This window comes from Coccinella septempunctata, chromosome 9 (assembly GCF_907165205.1).
Source record: "Coccinella septempunctata chromosome 9, icCocSept1.1, whole genome shotgun sequence".
Lineage (NCBI taxonomy): Eukaryota > Metazoa > Arthropoda > Insecta > Coleoptera > Coccinellidae > Coccinella > Coccinella septempunctata.
In genome coordinates, this window is record NC_058197.1 from 10,638,159 (window position 1) to 10,653,633 (window position 15,475).

The 15,475-nt window shown below is 36.6% G+C and overlaps 1 protein-coding gene across 9 annotated transcripts in view; it reads right to left on the bottom strand.

Annotated features, from left to right (window-relative positions):
* Positions 1-15,475, bottom strand: part of LOC123320877 (synaptotagmin-7) — a 419,223-nt gene that overhangs the window by 135,273 nt on the left and 268,475 nt on the right. Inside the window, exon 1 of one of the 9 annotated variants that reach the window (XM_044908359.1) lies at positions 2,161-2,356. The exons of 7 other annotated variants lie outside the window; for them this stretch is intronic. In XM_044908359.1, the coding sequence (XP_044764294.1) occupies positions 2,161-2,210 (50 nt within the window). In that variant the 5' untranslated portion in view covers positions 2,211-2,356. Of the gene's footprint in view, positions 1-2,160; positions 2,357-15,475 lie in introns of those variants that run through there. One more of the 9 variants, XM_044908360.1, reaches the window with a different exon arrangement.

Sequence of the window (15,475 nt, forward strand, 5' to 3'; positions counted from 1 at the left end):
ATTGTTGAAATGGTATATCTAATACGTGAAAAACCTTCAGGTTTCCAGGAGTGTGTTAACTATGAAAATTCAAAATGTCTGTATCTATTTATCTGGGTCTATTCGAGAAAAAGGGTGTAGGGAGAAAATGTTTTTTTAATCGCAAAAATAAACTGTTAAATATATGTACATGTCAAAGACTCCCCCTGTATATTGTTTGCCAGATCACAAGGAATCTTTAAAATGAAGAATAGTGGCATAGTGTGAATAAATTTGGGGTAATGAATAATTTCCTTTATAAGTATGATAATCGACTTTGAAATGATGGTAGATGACACCTAAGGAATGAAATGTTGCTTGTTTCTTTCCTGAGATGTGTTAGTAGCCCGATAAGGCTACAAAACTTCAGTGGACAAAGAATTTACTCTCTAAATATGCTATATGTTATTAGCAATTACCCATTGCGAATGATTTGTAACGAGGTTTCTCTCAATTTTTATTGAAAGATGGAGAGCTATTCTTAAAGAGTGAGAAATAGTTAACCCAGTTAGTGTTCGGGATTATGATGTCAGCGATTATAAGTAATTAAAACCGATTTTTAATCAATTCAACTACAAGTGAGACTTAAAATTGAGAAATGCTAGCCAATTGATCCAATTCAAAGAAATATCTTTTCAGTCTGTTCACAATGGTGAGTCCAATTTTTGAGTTCGAAAAAAAGTCAAAAAAATTAAATAAAATATACAATAGCCGGGTATTAATCTCTCAGGAAAATAACAGAATGAATGCTATAACAACAAAGCAAATTGGTTAGTACAAATATATATGATCTCTATTTCCATGTTTGTTTGGTTACGAATCTCTTTCAATTTGAACTGATTATAGTATTTCATTATGTAAAATTATTTCCTTCATTTACGGATTAGTTGATGTTTGTTGATATCTCTCAATGAGAAGAAAAAATAATTTGATATTTTGTAGGTAATCATGTGTTACTTGATGTACCCTTCAAGACTATTCATCAAAAATAAAATTGCATTTGAAAAAAATTGACGATGACAATATACATCATATTCGGACAAACTGCATAACTTTTCAACACAGCAAAAAAATTGTCATCAATATATTGAATTCATTCCAAATTAGTGACTGTATGGATATTTCAAACTTCACATGCAATAGTCGGTTGAAATGATCCCAATTTTTTTTACCACCCTTCGATATCATGAGTTCATTGATATTCATAAAAAAATTGACGAAACCATTTTCCAACCAGTATCTGCGTCCAGTTTTGTTTGCATTATTTTATCAAAATGGTCGTCTTATTTGAATATTATTGACCTGAATTTTACAGAATTTATCAGAATTATTATACAGAAGGAAATCAGCTTATAGAATTCCTTACCCCATTCAACATAGCATTGTTATCAAAATAGAAATTATGATATCGAAACATAATTGAATTTTCTAGGAGATACATCATCGAAGAGATTGCGAAAAATAGTTCGTAACAATATCGTTCAAAGTCATATTTCTACTTTTCAGCTCAGTAAAATGTGTTAAGGTATACTTACCATTTAATAATGAATATCTGACTTGACTGAATCACTCGATGAGCCAGAATTATAGGAAAAAATCTTTTGAGAGCATTTAATTGCTATACTTAGGGAATATTCACCACCCCAAAAACTTCCTTAAAAAAATTACTTTCACAAAATTTATCGATGTTTGGAAAACTTTGAATTGAAGAGCATCTAATTCTGATCAAACACTTCTGTTTGACTTTCAGCATGAATACTTCTTTCAGTTAGAACGTATAGTAATAAAAAAAATTCAACGCGAAAAATTCTCATCAGTGCATCTGTAGATCCCTTGTATCTGTGTTTCATGTACTTTAAAAAAATTGAAATGTTCATATGAGTTTATAAATTACATCCACACTATCAGAATATCCGGAAATTATAGATAACCTTGAATAGACATGAATATTTTCCTTTCGAAAACTTTGTGTTTATTTTTTTTTTTTTTTTTCAAAATCACAGATAAAAGTCTGTGATTCGACGCCAATAACGGAGAATAGCTACAATTTCTGATACAATTTCGGAAGATCTCCCCCTTTACGTAACACGACTGTCGCGGATGTAAACAAAAATGCATCGAAAACACATCTCTCGTACTCACCTCAATATATTCTCGCAATTTTGTACCACTCCTGTCATAAAATAGTACATGATCACAACATCTCCGACCGTCCTCGAGTATCACACAATGAAAAACTTTTCGCGATCACAAAACAACCGGCAGGATTCCCGTTTCTTGGATAGGGATGATGAGTCTACGTTATCAAGTGGGCTAGGATGGAATGCTGTGTATATTCGCCAAATCGGGGGACGCACATGCTTTGCGGGAGTTGCGACCGTGGCGGCGTTGTCGAAGCTACGAACGGGAGGATAGACAGAGGGCAAGGAATTCCTGCGGGATCCCCCAAAGTCCTGCGGATCTTTCGGAAGGCTGGAAAGCCGTGGACTGATAAGGATGATTCGTTAAACTGCTTGCGACATTAAGTGACGATTTATGAGAACATTCACGACTGTGACTTCCGTACAACGTTCGGAATCATCCAAAAACAAACCAAGAAGTTTGGCTTGGAATTTGGAAGCTTGACTTTGCTTCCAAAAATTTTTTGGCTCGTTCTGTAGGAGTACTCTTGGATACATCTCATGACAGCTCTAAACGGTATGGCCTGATGAGATGATATTTCCTGGTGACACTAAAGACTTCTCATTCTGAAGAAAAATGTATAGGTACTGGACAGCATTAAATAAATATATTGATACATATTTGGAAAGCAACTGAGGAAATGACTGGTAGTTTGGACAGTATCATCTTATCGTATACAGGAGGTGGCTTTGACTCATACAAATCTGATAAAAAGATATAGCCATTTTGAGTTTTCATAATGAGCTGTGCCACCCCTGGGAAAACAAAGTCACCTTCAGAATAACTAGCTAAATCTGTGACACTACATATCTGTAGACCTTTCGAACAGAGTTATATTCAGCCAAAGTAGGTAGGTATTCAATTTTTACTCAATAATTAAGTCTGAGGTCATCCATGAATTAGATATTGAACTTAAAGGATATAACATTAAATCAAATTTTCAAAAACCAAATAGATCGATGGTGAAAGAAACCATATAGTAGATACAATCATCAAGAGATGTCGTATTATGCAGATTGTTGAGATTTGCGCGATGACCCCTTCGACCTTGCTCTTGTCTACGCTCCTGACTAGTTCCAAAGTCAACGTATTCTTCTTCAACAGCCTGGATATAGGCCTCCCCTTGAATCTTTCAGTTCATTCGGTCTTGGACCAACTGGTGCCAGCATCGTCCAACCTCTGCCTTGATGTCATCTAACCAGCGTTTTGGTGGTCTTCCTATACTTAGTTAATAAATAAACTAAACTAAGTTTATGTGCTCGTGGTATCCAATATACAATTTTCTTTGTCCATCGATCGTCTTCCTGCCGAGCCACGTATTAGTATACGCAAATTCAATGGTACTCCGAAAACATCTCATTGGCCGACGCAGCAGCCCCACTCTGAAATTTCAGAGTTTTCGAAAGCGGAAAACAATCATTCTATTTTCAGATTCTCTTTGTTCACGTTGATGAATTCATTCCTCTCTTGTTAAACTTGATTATTGTTAGTTCTCTATTAGTCCAATACATTTAAGTAATTCTCTTCAAAGTCTTTTCGTTTTATTTTGGTGCTAACTAGTTTTAAGCAAAAGGTAATGTACTCTCAGTCTTCTATATATCATTAATTACTCCATTTTCATGTTCTTTTCATGCTTTCATTATGTATGAAATGTGTCCACGTGCGAGATTATAAAAAATCTTCAAACCAATTTGTAATCCTTACTATTACTGCCCAATTGATATGTTCACCCGAGTCAACTCATTTACGTGCCCCTCACGAATAAATATTTCATTATGTTTTAGAACTCAAATAGATTTTCAGACCTCTCTCTCATGGGTATGTTGCACTAAAATTTAACTTTCTCATGTCCTTCTCATTGTTAATGAAGGCTAATTTATTGTTTCCTTCATGTCCCACTCTGGAAAGTCTTCTCTGGTAATCGTGTACTCTCACAGTTGGTATGATCTCCTCACTGTAATATTCAAATATTCATTAATTTTGCTCCATATACAGATTAAATCTTAAGCCCCTTACTCTACTCGAAACCAACGATTATTGGTTTCCCTTATTAGTACTCTCATTTTGTAACTCTAATATTTCATCATTTGTATTTCCTATTTTTCCGATGGACGTCTAATCGTGCATTCTTGTTATCAGTCCGTGTATATAAATGTTGTATTCATTGATGAATTTTGCACTGTTCAAGACCAACGGTATTAATATTAATTATAATTACAATTACTCATATTTGATGTATTGATCACATTGATGACGACACTATTATTATTACAACCTTCTCATTGAAATTCATTAATCTAACCTTCACTTTGTCTGACAGAATAAAGAGGCTCTCGAAATAAATTTTTTCTACAAGCGTGCGCGTTCAACCTTTTTCCCGCACGCATTCCAAGTTGCAAAGAGTCACTTTCCCAAAGAGTGCGGGAAAAACGCCAAGTATCAAGTATCACTTTCCGCACTTGATAGGAAAATAACTATTCATTGATTGAACTGTCATTGTGAACGTTGTGGTAATATTGAATTTGTTGAATTTTTTCAATTTCTAAGTCTGACTTCAAGTGACTTCTCATTCGAGCTACTCCAGATTACCTTTGTTTCAGTTGAATAATGTCACTCTGAGTTTACATTTGTATTTATTACAGTATTAGGTTAATGCGAGTGACTTATTCATTTCATGATTGTGAAAGATATACAATAAATTTTTCACGCTACCATCTCTAACTTAATTATCTTATCAGTCCACTGCATTAATTTCATAAAATCTGAATACCCCCAATTTTGAACACAGATCACAGAAGAAGTATCATATCAAGTTATTTATAATTATTTCATCATCTTGAAAGTTCAATAGGCGATTTATTGATGAAAGAATCTACTTCGAGTCCTCCTCTGCTTTCCTTAGGAACATGCAGAATTTATCAGGCATCAACACTTCTCATTAATCAATCGAATTCTTAAGAGTCAGCCACTAACCCCCTTTCCCACCACCACCCCTTACGGACCTTGACAAAAGTTTTCCGTGGCGATGCGGGACAACCCCTGCCGTCGTCTTCCGTCTCCTGACGCCACTCACTCGTTCCGGGTGACAGACAGACCAGACAAGAGGTAATTGGATGAAAAAGATGGGGCCTGGGAGCAACAGGGGGCGGCTAATATAACTAGGTGGAATTTGGCGGGTGGGGGCTGGTGGTGACGACATTGTCATATCACCCGAGAATTCCTGAATATTGAGAGGGGTAACGTCTTGTTTATGTGCATGTAAATGGGGTGATGAATTAGCTGAAATTGACTCATTAAGTTCAATGTTGTACTTTATGTCTTCAGACAATACACAAGCACAATTTGCGATGTGACCATACAACGACGACGTGGGTCTTGATTAAATTATATTAGAAATATCTGGAGGAGCATCAAAATCATTAGAGAAGCGGATGGTTCATTAATTTGGACAAGGTGAGTTCATGAAGCAAATGAAATATGAAATGATGAACGAATTGATGTGTAATGTTTGATTTTCAACAAGAATCAACCCTCATTTCGAGATGATAAGCCCATTTTCTCCGTTTTCAGTTTTTGTTAGCCTGGACACCATAGATATTTCAGAGCGTTTTCATCTCTTTTTTACATTCCAAATTGATTCATGATTGAGTTCAGAATGACCGTCCAAGAAAATTGGTGTATAGAGGGATGTATCGGAATGTACTCATAAAAAAATTTGTTTCATTCTGACAGACCTAGAACGCCACCTCTAACGATCAAGATGAACCGATATTCTGTTTTTTTTTTCATTCAGAATGTTTCAACGATTCCTTCTGAAGAAGATAATCAGTTCAAAATGATCGGTCGAGGAAATTGGTGGCTAAAGTACATAGAGGGATGACTTAAATATCCTAACATAATTTTTTGTTCATACTACAGCCCTCCGACCTTGCTCTTGTCTACACTACTGATCAGTTCGAATGCGTATTATTACACGCAAATTCAATGGTACTTCGAGAACAGCTGATTGACCGACGCAGCAACCCCACTCTGGAATTAACAGAAATCTCAGGGACTTCGGAAAACTATTCATTCTCTTCTCAGATTCTCTTTTTTCACGTTGATGAATTCATTTCTCCCGTATTAAACTTGAATATTGTTAGTTCTCTATTAGTCCATCACATTTGAGTAGTTCATTCAGAATGTTTCAAGGATTCCTTCTGAAGAAGATAAGTCAGTTCAAAATGATCGGTCGAGGAAATTGGTGGCTAAAGTACATAGAGGGATGACTTAAATATCCTAACATAATTTTTTGTTCATACTACAGCTTCGAAGATCAAAATGAACTATTCATTTTACGATAAGGCGCCTATTCCTCATTTTTTTAAGTTCAGTATGGCCGGCCAAGAAAATTGGTAGATAGAGAAATGTATCAGAATCTACTCAGAAAATTTTTTTCATTCTGACAGCCCTAGAACGCCACCCCCAACGATCAAATGAACCGATTTTTTTCTATTCAGAATGTTTTAAGGATTCTTTCTCCAGAAGATGAAACAGTGCAAAACATCCGGCCAAGGAAATTGATCGCTAGTCTATCTTTCAATTCCATAGCTATTGGTCCCTTGGTTAATCTACAAGGGTTGACCTTTTAACAGCGTCAGTCGAATCATTCCAAGCGTACTCTTAAGTCTCTTCACTTTTAATTCCTCCATTTGAAGAATACGACCTCAGCTTTCTGAAGCATGTGAAATAATCACTTCTATATACAGCTGTCCTGAAATGACTGCAACGAAAGTCAGTCACAGATTCTCGGGACTTGTGACCAAGTTTAGTTGGATTAATTTCGGGACATCCTATAGAGTTTGAGAGAGAATTTAAACAGTTATATATACTTTTTGAATTCTCAGTTTAAATCCCGAAAATTCAGTGGCATATAAGTTCCCTACAAATATCCACCTTTAATATTTTATCGACTAGGTCGGAAACGTAAAAGTTATTGACAAATCGTTTGGAAAGATTTAATGCATCGTGGCATTTGGTATAGCCGCTTTTGGTTGTTAAAAATGATTTACAACGTATCGTGAGCACTCTACCTGTTCAAGCGAATATGAGATATAATTTATACTACCTATCTCTTTATATATGTGATGCGACAAAATGCATTCCTCTATATTTTCCGAATACTAGTTCACATATAACAGTCTCAGAGCTCTTGTTCTTGATCAAGTCACGCTTGTTCATTTTTCGAGTCATTTCAATCAATTTGATGATTGTGCAGTCTACCAGTCTGAAGTTTGGTGATCAAACTGTAAGAAAAATGGCACAACGACAAAGAAACATTTCACAACTTCTTTCAAGTCTCAATTTTTTTACACTGTATACCCATATTTCATGATACACCAAATATTTCAAAAAATCGCAAACGCATTAAGGTATTCTCGAACATTCATCATGGGTAGCTTCATCCAGTAATATAAAAACTAGGATCGGATTCATTTCAGGATAAAAAAATTCATTTCAAACAGAAATTTTGTATGCTGAATACTCGATTAATCGAATGATATTGCATCCGAAATTTTACACAACAAATTTGTTTCTGACGAAATGTGTACTGATGTGGGAATTACAAACAAATAACAGTTAGCTACGTACCTATTCAACCATTTCGCAACCCAATCGTATGAATGGAAATTGAAAAATCTACCATACACTCATTTGCCTCAATATATTGGAACAACTCGATGATGGCTCAGTGAGCTGGGTGAATTTATACAACGAGAATGTGCTGAACCAAAATATGGTGAAAATTGGGTATATATAGAGTATAGAGACTCGATGGCACAATTCCAAGAGAAAACTCCACAAACGTGTGAAATTTCTATCTCTCGTGAATTTGAAACCTTTGTATTTCCTGAATATTTATATATTTGAATGAAAACATTCTTGATAGTAACGTTAACTACAAATTATATTTTGAAGAAGAAATTGGAATTCAAATATGACAGTGTGAACACTGGGCTGAAATCCAGATACTTTTCACATCTCGATATACGAGTGTGTATTGATTACAAAATTTTCTGAATAAAAACTTCTCTATTGTGAAGTGTGAGAAACTCTCGTCAAGATATCCGGAAAGTTATTCGTCTTTCAAGGTACTTCTTCCTAATTCTGATTACGAAAGAGCCCTTGACGGTTCAAACTGGCCAAATAAGGCCAGTGTTCATCGTTTTTTTCGCCCGTGAGCGGTGAACAATCAAGCAACTTAAAAGTTGTGAAGGATGCTTCCATTAAAATTCTACAAATGAATGCTCAATGTATCAAAAATAAAATAGTGACCGTGGAATCAATCTTGGCAGAGCGTGATCCTGAGATTGTAAGCATTGTAGAGCACTGGTGTGAGCAGGAAAATGTGAAAACCATGACCATTCCTGGTTATATACAAGCTGCCTGTTATTGTCGCCCAAATAGAGAACATGGTGGATCAATAATCTACGTTAAGTCTGGTCTGCAAACGAAGAATTTGTGTGTATTCAGATTTTCGGAAGAAATGGAGTGCGAAATATGTGGAACAATAGTGACTGTTAATAACATGCGGATGGGTATTCTGAGTGTCTACCGGCCATGTTCTGGTAATATTGAAATTTTTCTTGATAGACTATCACTTGCATTGAATTACTGTTGTGCTTCAACCGATAACATATTTGTGTGTGGTGATTTGAACATTGATTTTCTGAAGGACAAATGTATAAACTACAAATTACTTATTGATTTAATGGAATGTTATGATCTACACATCTCATCTAACATTCCTACAAGAGTATTTACTGATATAACGGGTCATACGTCTGTGTCTAAAGTCGATTATATTCTAAATAATGCAGATCCATCAATTTGTCATGCTGAGGTTTTTGAAGCGTTTCTGAGTGATCACCGAGCTATTTCGCTCGAACTGTCCATTGGCCCTGACTTGAGAAAAAAACCTGTCACTAGGTTAGTGAGAAATTTGAGTCAGAGGAACCTGTGCAAATTTGTTGATCAAATTCAAAATTGCAGTTTCGAAGATATTTACCTTCACTCTAATGTTGATGATTGCTTTGAAGCTTTCACGAATATTATTTTGAGTAACTTTGAAGTATGTTGCCCGCTTATCAGATATACCGATCATGTTCAAAATGTTAAAAAATGGGTCACCCCTGAAATTAGGCATGCTAAACAAGAACTGAAGAAGATTCACTGGTTATATACTAATGTCAAAAGCCCATCCACCCTTGATTTATACAAAAAAGCCAAAGCTTCTTATAATATCTTATTGAAAAGTGCCAAATATAACTTTCATAGTGCCCTTGTCGAAAGATCAGACAATAAAAATAAAACAGTGTGGTCTTTGGTTAATGCTTTGACAGGCCGTAAGAGCGCGGAACAGAAGTCCATTTCACTGAAAATTGATGGTATTATGTATGAGGAGCCGAGAGTTTTAGCGGAAATATTTGCCAGCCATTTTACTTCTATTGCTGAGACCACCCTCTACCAGTATTATAAGGGTTCATTATCCTCTTCATGTACTACTTCAGGTATTCAGGCTCAAACTTTTTTCTTTCATCCAGTTTCAGAGCTTGAGGTTCACGATGTCTTGAGATCCCTCAAAAATAAAAAGAGTTCAGGCGTTGATCGAATATCTGCGCGGCTTCTGAAGGTGATAGGATCAGAGATAGAACAGCATTTCACTCATATTGTCAACTTATCAATTGTTTCAGGTGTGTTTCCTCGGTTTATCAAAAAGGCAGTTGTTATTCCATTGCATAAAAAGAATAGTATTCATGATATTTTGAATTACCGTCCCATATCCATCTTGAGTATATTCTCTAAGGTAATTGAAAGAATAGTGTTCAATAGAATGATGAAATACCTGGATAGGTTTGAGATACTTGATAGTGCTCAGCATGGCTTCAGGCCTGGCCTCTCAACTCAAACTGGGGCTTTGCATTTTGTGGATTTCATCTATGAATGCCTTGATGTTGGCGATTGTGTCGCAGGAATATTTTTCGATCTATCCCAGGCGTTTGATAGTCTCTCCCATAAATTCATTTTGAACAAATGCTATGATTTTGGATTCAGGGGGGTGTTCCTAGACTGGATTCACAGTTATCTAACTGGTAGAACAGCTTCCGTGAGAGTTCAAGAAGTTGTATCCACTGAACATGATATAGCGTTGGGTGTACCACAGGGATCGGTCCTGGGACCACTCCTCTTTCTGTTATTTATCAATGACCTACCAACTTATCTAAGAAGGAGAATTTTAAGACATTCTCGTGGAAACCGGGCTTTGCTGAGGATGATAAGAATAATTTTGTTCGCTGACGATGCATCTATAGCTGTTTCTGCGAACACATTGGAGGAGTTACAGCGTTTGTGTGAACTTCTGGTCCAGAGCTTTGTGGAATGGTGCCAATTGAATGCTATTATGCTGAATGTCAGCAAGACTGAATTGGTTCATTTCTCACTGACAAATGTTGGTTCTAAAAAATTTGTAATACGTGTTGTAGACACCAGTATTCCTTCGAACGATAGCATCAAGTTCCTCGGTGTTCATATTGATCAACATCTGAAATGGAACACACATGTTGATGCAGTGTGCAAAAAAATTAATAGCTCCTACTATGCAATAGCAAGAATTAAGGATACGCTTCCTGTGAGACACCTTATAAGTGCCTATTATAGCTTGGTGTACAGTCATTTGTGCTATAATATAATGTTATGGGGAAATTCCTCGGAAGTTAACAGGGCCTTCATAATTCAGAAGAGAATACTACGAATGATGTTCGGTGCTGCTCCGCGGTCCTCTTGTAGACTTCTTTTTGTTGAGAAGGGTATCCTCACCTTGGCCTCCATTTTCATTTTGAAATGTCTCACATACATAAAGGAGAATGAGAGTTGTATTAACAAACTTTCTAGTTTTCACTCTCATAACACTAGAAACAAGGAAATAATATCCTATCCGAAACACAAAACTTCTAAGTTTGAGACGTCCCCGATGTATCAAAGTATTAAGCTCTTCAATCATCTTCCACTTAGTGTACAAACCTTAACTCTTAGTAAATATAAGAAAGTTGTCAAGACATTGTTATTAAAAAAAGGGTATTACACGATAAATGAGTACATGTATGATAGTTTAGAAAATTCATTGTAAAATTGATTATTTCATCTATGACGTGTCCTATACATAAAATTGTTATGTCTGGAAGGATCAATAAATTATACTATACTATACTACTATCTAGTTAGCTTAGACCAGTTCCATGCAAAAAAAAAATATTGCGTTACCATGGCAACGAACAGTAACTCATTAGAAGTGTCAGTGTGAAGTTTGATGTCAAAAAAGTAAACCAGAGTTAGGCCATGAATTGAAAGAAAGAAGATGTCCACCGAGATTGTGCAAATCGAAAAATTGTAGTATCAGGCCATCATCAAGTACCTGATTCAAAAGGGTTAAGAGGTAAGCAGATTCACGAAGATATGCTTAATACCCTTGGTGATCAATGTCCTTCGTATGTGACCGTGAAAAATTGGACTGCAAGCTTCAAAAAAAGTAAATTTTCCATTGAAGATGATGACCGATTGGGAAGGCCAGTTTCTGTGTCAGTCCCCCAAAATATCGATGCAGTTCATGACATGATTTTATCAGACCGTCGAATTGGGCTAAAACGGAAATATGAAGCACTGAATATTTCATAGGCACGAGTTCATCATATAGTTCACGTCAATTTGGTCATGACAAAAATTGCTGCAAAATGGATCCCCAAATGTTTGAATGTTGACCATAGCGTGCAAGGGTAGAAGCATCGCGTTCGATCTGGGCTCGATTTGAACCTAAACCGAATTGTTACTATGGATGAGACTTGGGTACATTTCTACGATCCAGAAAATAACAATCGATGAAATGGCTGGTTCCCCAAGACCTAAAAAATTTCGTGTCCAAAAATATGCTGAAAAAGTTCTTGCTTCAGTTTTTTGGGATTGCCATGGAGTAATCATGATTGATTTTTTGGATAAGGGTAGAACAATAACCGGAAATTACTATTCGAATATACTGACCACTATACGGGAAAGAGAAAAGACGCGGAAAGCTATCGAAAGATTTTTTGTTTTTACAGGACAACACCCCTGCATACGAAAGCTAAAAGGTGTTTTGTTTTCGCAGGACAACGCCCCTGCACACAAATCTCATGTTGTCATGCAAAAAATTCGTGATTTAGGGTTTGAATTACTAGAACAACCCCTTATTCACCAGATTTGGTTCCATCCGACTATCATCTCTTTCCTAAACTGAAAAGAGTTTAAAAGGTCGTAAATTTTCTTACAACGAATAAGTAATGAAAGCTGTGGAGGTCTGGTCTGCAGAGCAAGAAGAAACATTTCTTTTGAGAGGTCTAGAGTCGTTGTAGGTTCGCTGTATCCAATTAAGAGGAGAATATGTTGAGTAATAAAATATTTCTACATTGAAATTTCTTTTGGTTTTATAGTAGGCTAAGAATTTTTCAATATATCCTCGTATTCTTACACAATGCAAAAAATGCTCTAGGCTAAACACTTTTTGAAGAAAAGACATAGTATCCTGCAGGTTAACCATATGCTGAATCTTTTTAAAGCCATGGAACCGGAGAGCGAGTTGTAGATAGTGTAACGGTAAAAAGAGCTGTCATAGTCCTCAAGTTTGCAGTGCAGTATAAGCCCAGATAAAGATATGAAATCTTCAAGACTCCTAATTACTTCGAGTACATAAGCCTATTCCATCAGGAGAGTATATCATTCTTGAAAATTTCGAATCGAAAAGTTATCAATAACATATCTTCTTAATCAAGAATAATGGGTCAATGTTTGTGATTAATTCACTACAGAAAAATTACTGAATTATGGAAAAAGTACCTCTGTAGGAGGGATTAGAACCCGAGACCTCATGATTGCCAATTAAGTGCTCTGCCACCAAGCTACCATAGGACATGAAAGTTTATCAAACTTCGAAATGCGTTAAAAACGTTATTTGATTCCAGTGTTGATTGTATCACATTTTCTTGAATTTCATGATTTCATTCAGTATCTTCTCAATATTCAACGGTTCAATAACGCTGAAGGTATTACCTTTCGAAAGAAACAATGGCAGTTATCCCCAACAATAGTGGCATCCACTCTGACTTCAGATGGGCAAATTTCACCCCAGTTATGCGGGTGACTGCGTACCCCATTAAATCCACGTGAAAAACTATCAGCGGCCTGACATATCTGCATTCCGCACGCTATATCGATATGCCAAATTTATTAAAAATCGATAGGCAATGCCTATTGGATCGCGAAAAGGCCGTCCGCTGGCAGGCGTTGGGGGAGGGACGCAGTCTACGTCCGTCTGTTCGAATCATTTCGATTTTCAATTAACGAACTTGCGCTCCGGTATTTACGGAGACCAGAGCGGAAAATGCAGAAAAACTCGGTGTACCTTCAACTGACAGAGGTTATTAAGCGATTAGGAGGATTTCGACTAACTTTATTCCGCTGGGTTTTTTTTCCGGCGGATTCGAATTGCGGTTCTGCTAATACTATAAGGAACACTCCATCAGATTTTATCTGATAATCGCCGGAGCACAACCATTTTGTTTCAAGCGACTTGTCTAATGTTAATACATCCACTGAGAATCTTATATATGTAGAACCAAAGATTATAGAGTAGACAGATTGGAAACGCTCTCACATCTCTAGTACTAACCAACTCTGGAATGAAACAAGGCTCTGGAAGAAAACAAGGCTGCGTGTTAGCGCCCTTACTGTTCAATGTTTTCGCCATAGCTGTCTCGATAATTGATGACATGAGTATGCCTGCTAGAGTTGTTGGAATAAGATTCAGATTTGAAGGAGGCCTGTTTAACCTGAACTATAATATGCAGACGACTGCGCACTTATCACTAGCAGCCCAGAGGATCCACAGATAATGTTGGACACCAATAAACATATATACGAAGCTTTAGGCCTCAGACTCAATATTGACAAAACCAAAATCCTGCAGGATGAAACTCTCGAACAGTTCAAATACTTGGGAAGCTTCATAAATACTAGGGCTAACCTGGCCACGGAAATACACAAACATATCAATTCGGCATCACGGGCATTCTGGAAGCTAAAAGACAGAGTGTTTCAAAATCACGACCTCAATCTGAAGACCAAGACAGCTGGACGGCGACATATTAAACAGCTTGAACAAACGCAACAACGTCATCTAAGACAAATAATGCACATCAGATGGTTCCACAAAGTTTCAAATGCAGAGTTCTTGCAACGCGCGAGTTGTACAACAATTGAGACTCAAGTAACGAGGGCCCGACTCAGATGGAGCGGCCACATTCTGAGAATGCAAGACACAAGACTCCCCAAAGTCTGTATGGCGAATACACAGAGGGAGCTCGGAAACCAGGAGGTCAGTATAAGCGGTTCAAGGATATACTGCATCAATTCCTAAGATGAGTTAATGCCAAACATAACTGGGAACAACTAGTGTTAGACAGATAACAGTGGTGGTCTTTGGTCCACAGCTTTAATGGAGACACGAGAAGAATACAGCGGCGGTCAGATCTGGTTGGTGACCATATATACCCAGAGTGTAAAAGAAGGGTCTGTAGGTCACGGTTGGGTCTCTTCAGTCACAGGAGGGCACAGTGTCGCAAGTAGCCCTGAGAAATTATAAGTTTGTTAGCACCGATACTCCGGTTTTTTCATTTTTGGTTGTAGATTTGTTATTTAATTATTTATTTTTATTTATTATTCGAACTAAATTTAGCAATGAATAAATGCATTGAGTATCTCACACATGTAGAGCCAAAGATTATAGAGTAGACAGATTGTAAACGCCGTCATATCTCTAGTAATAAAAACCGACTACATTTTTGTCAGTGAAAACACACTTGACAATGAGATGGCGCTCAAAACTTACTTTCAATACAGAAAAACTGTTTAATAACAGTTTTCTGTTTTATAATTGAGGGGCGCGAAATTCGAATTATCTTCCTTTGTATTGAATTTTAATATCGACTATGTTTAGACCAGAGGACAAACATCCTGAGCGACAAAACAAAAGTGTGGTTTTGTTTTGTGATCAGGATGTAAGTTTTCATCTGAAAATTTTTTGGAATTAATCAATATCAATGAAACACTCTGTTGGATGAGCTGTATTTTCATTTGTAATTCATAAAAAGTTCATAAAAATTGGACAACAAATAAAGCTTTGACTAGGAATTGATAAACTTAGTTGAATTTG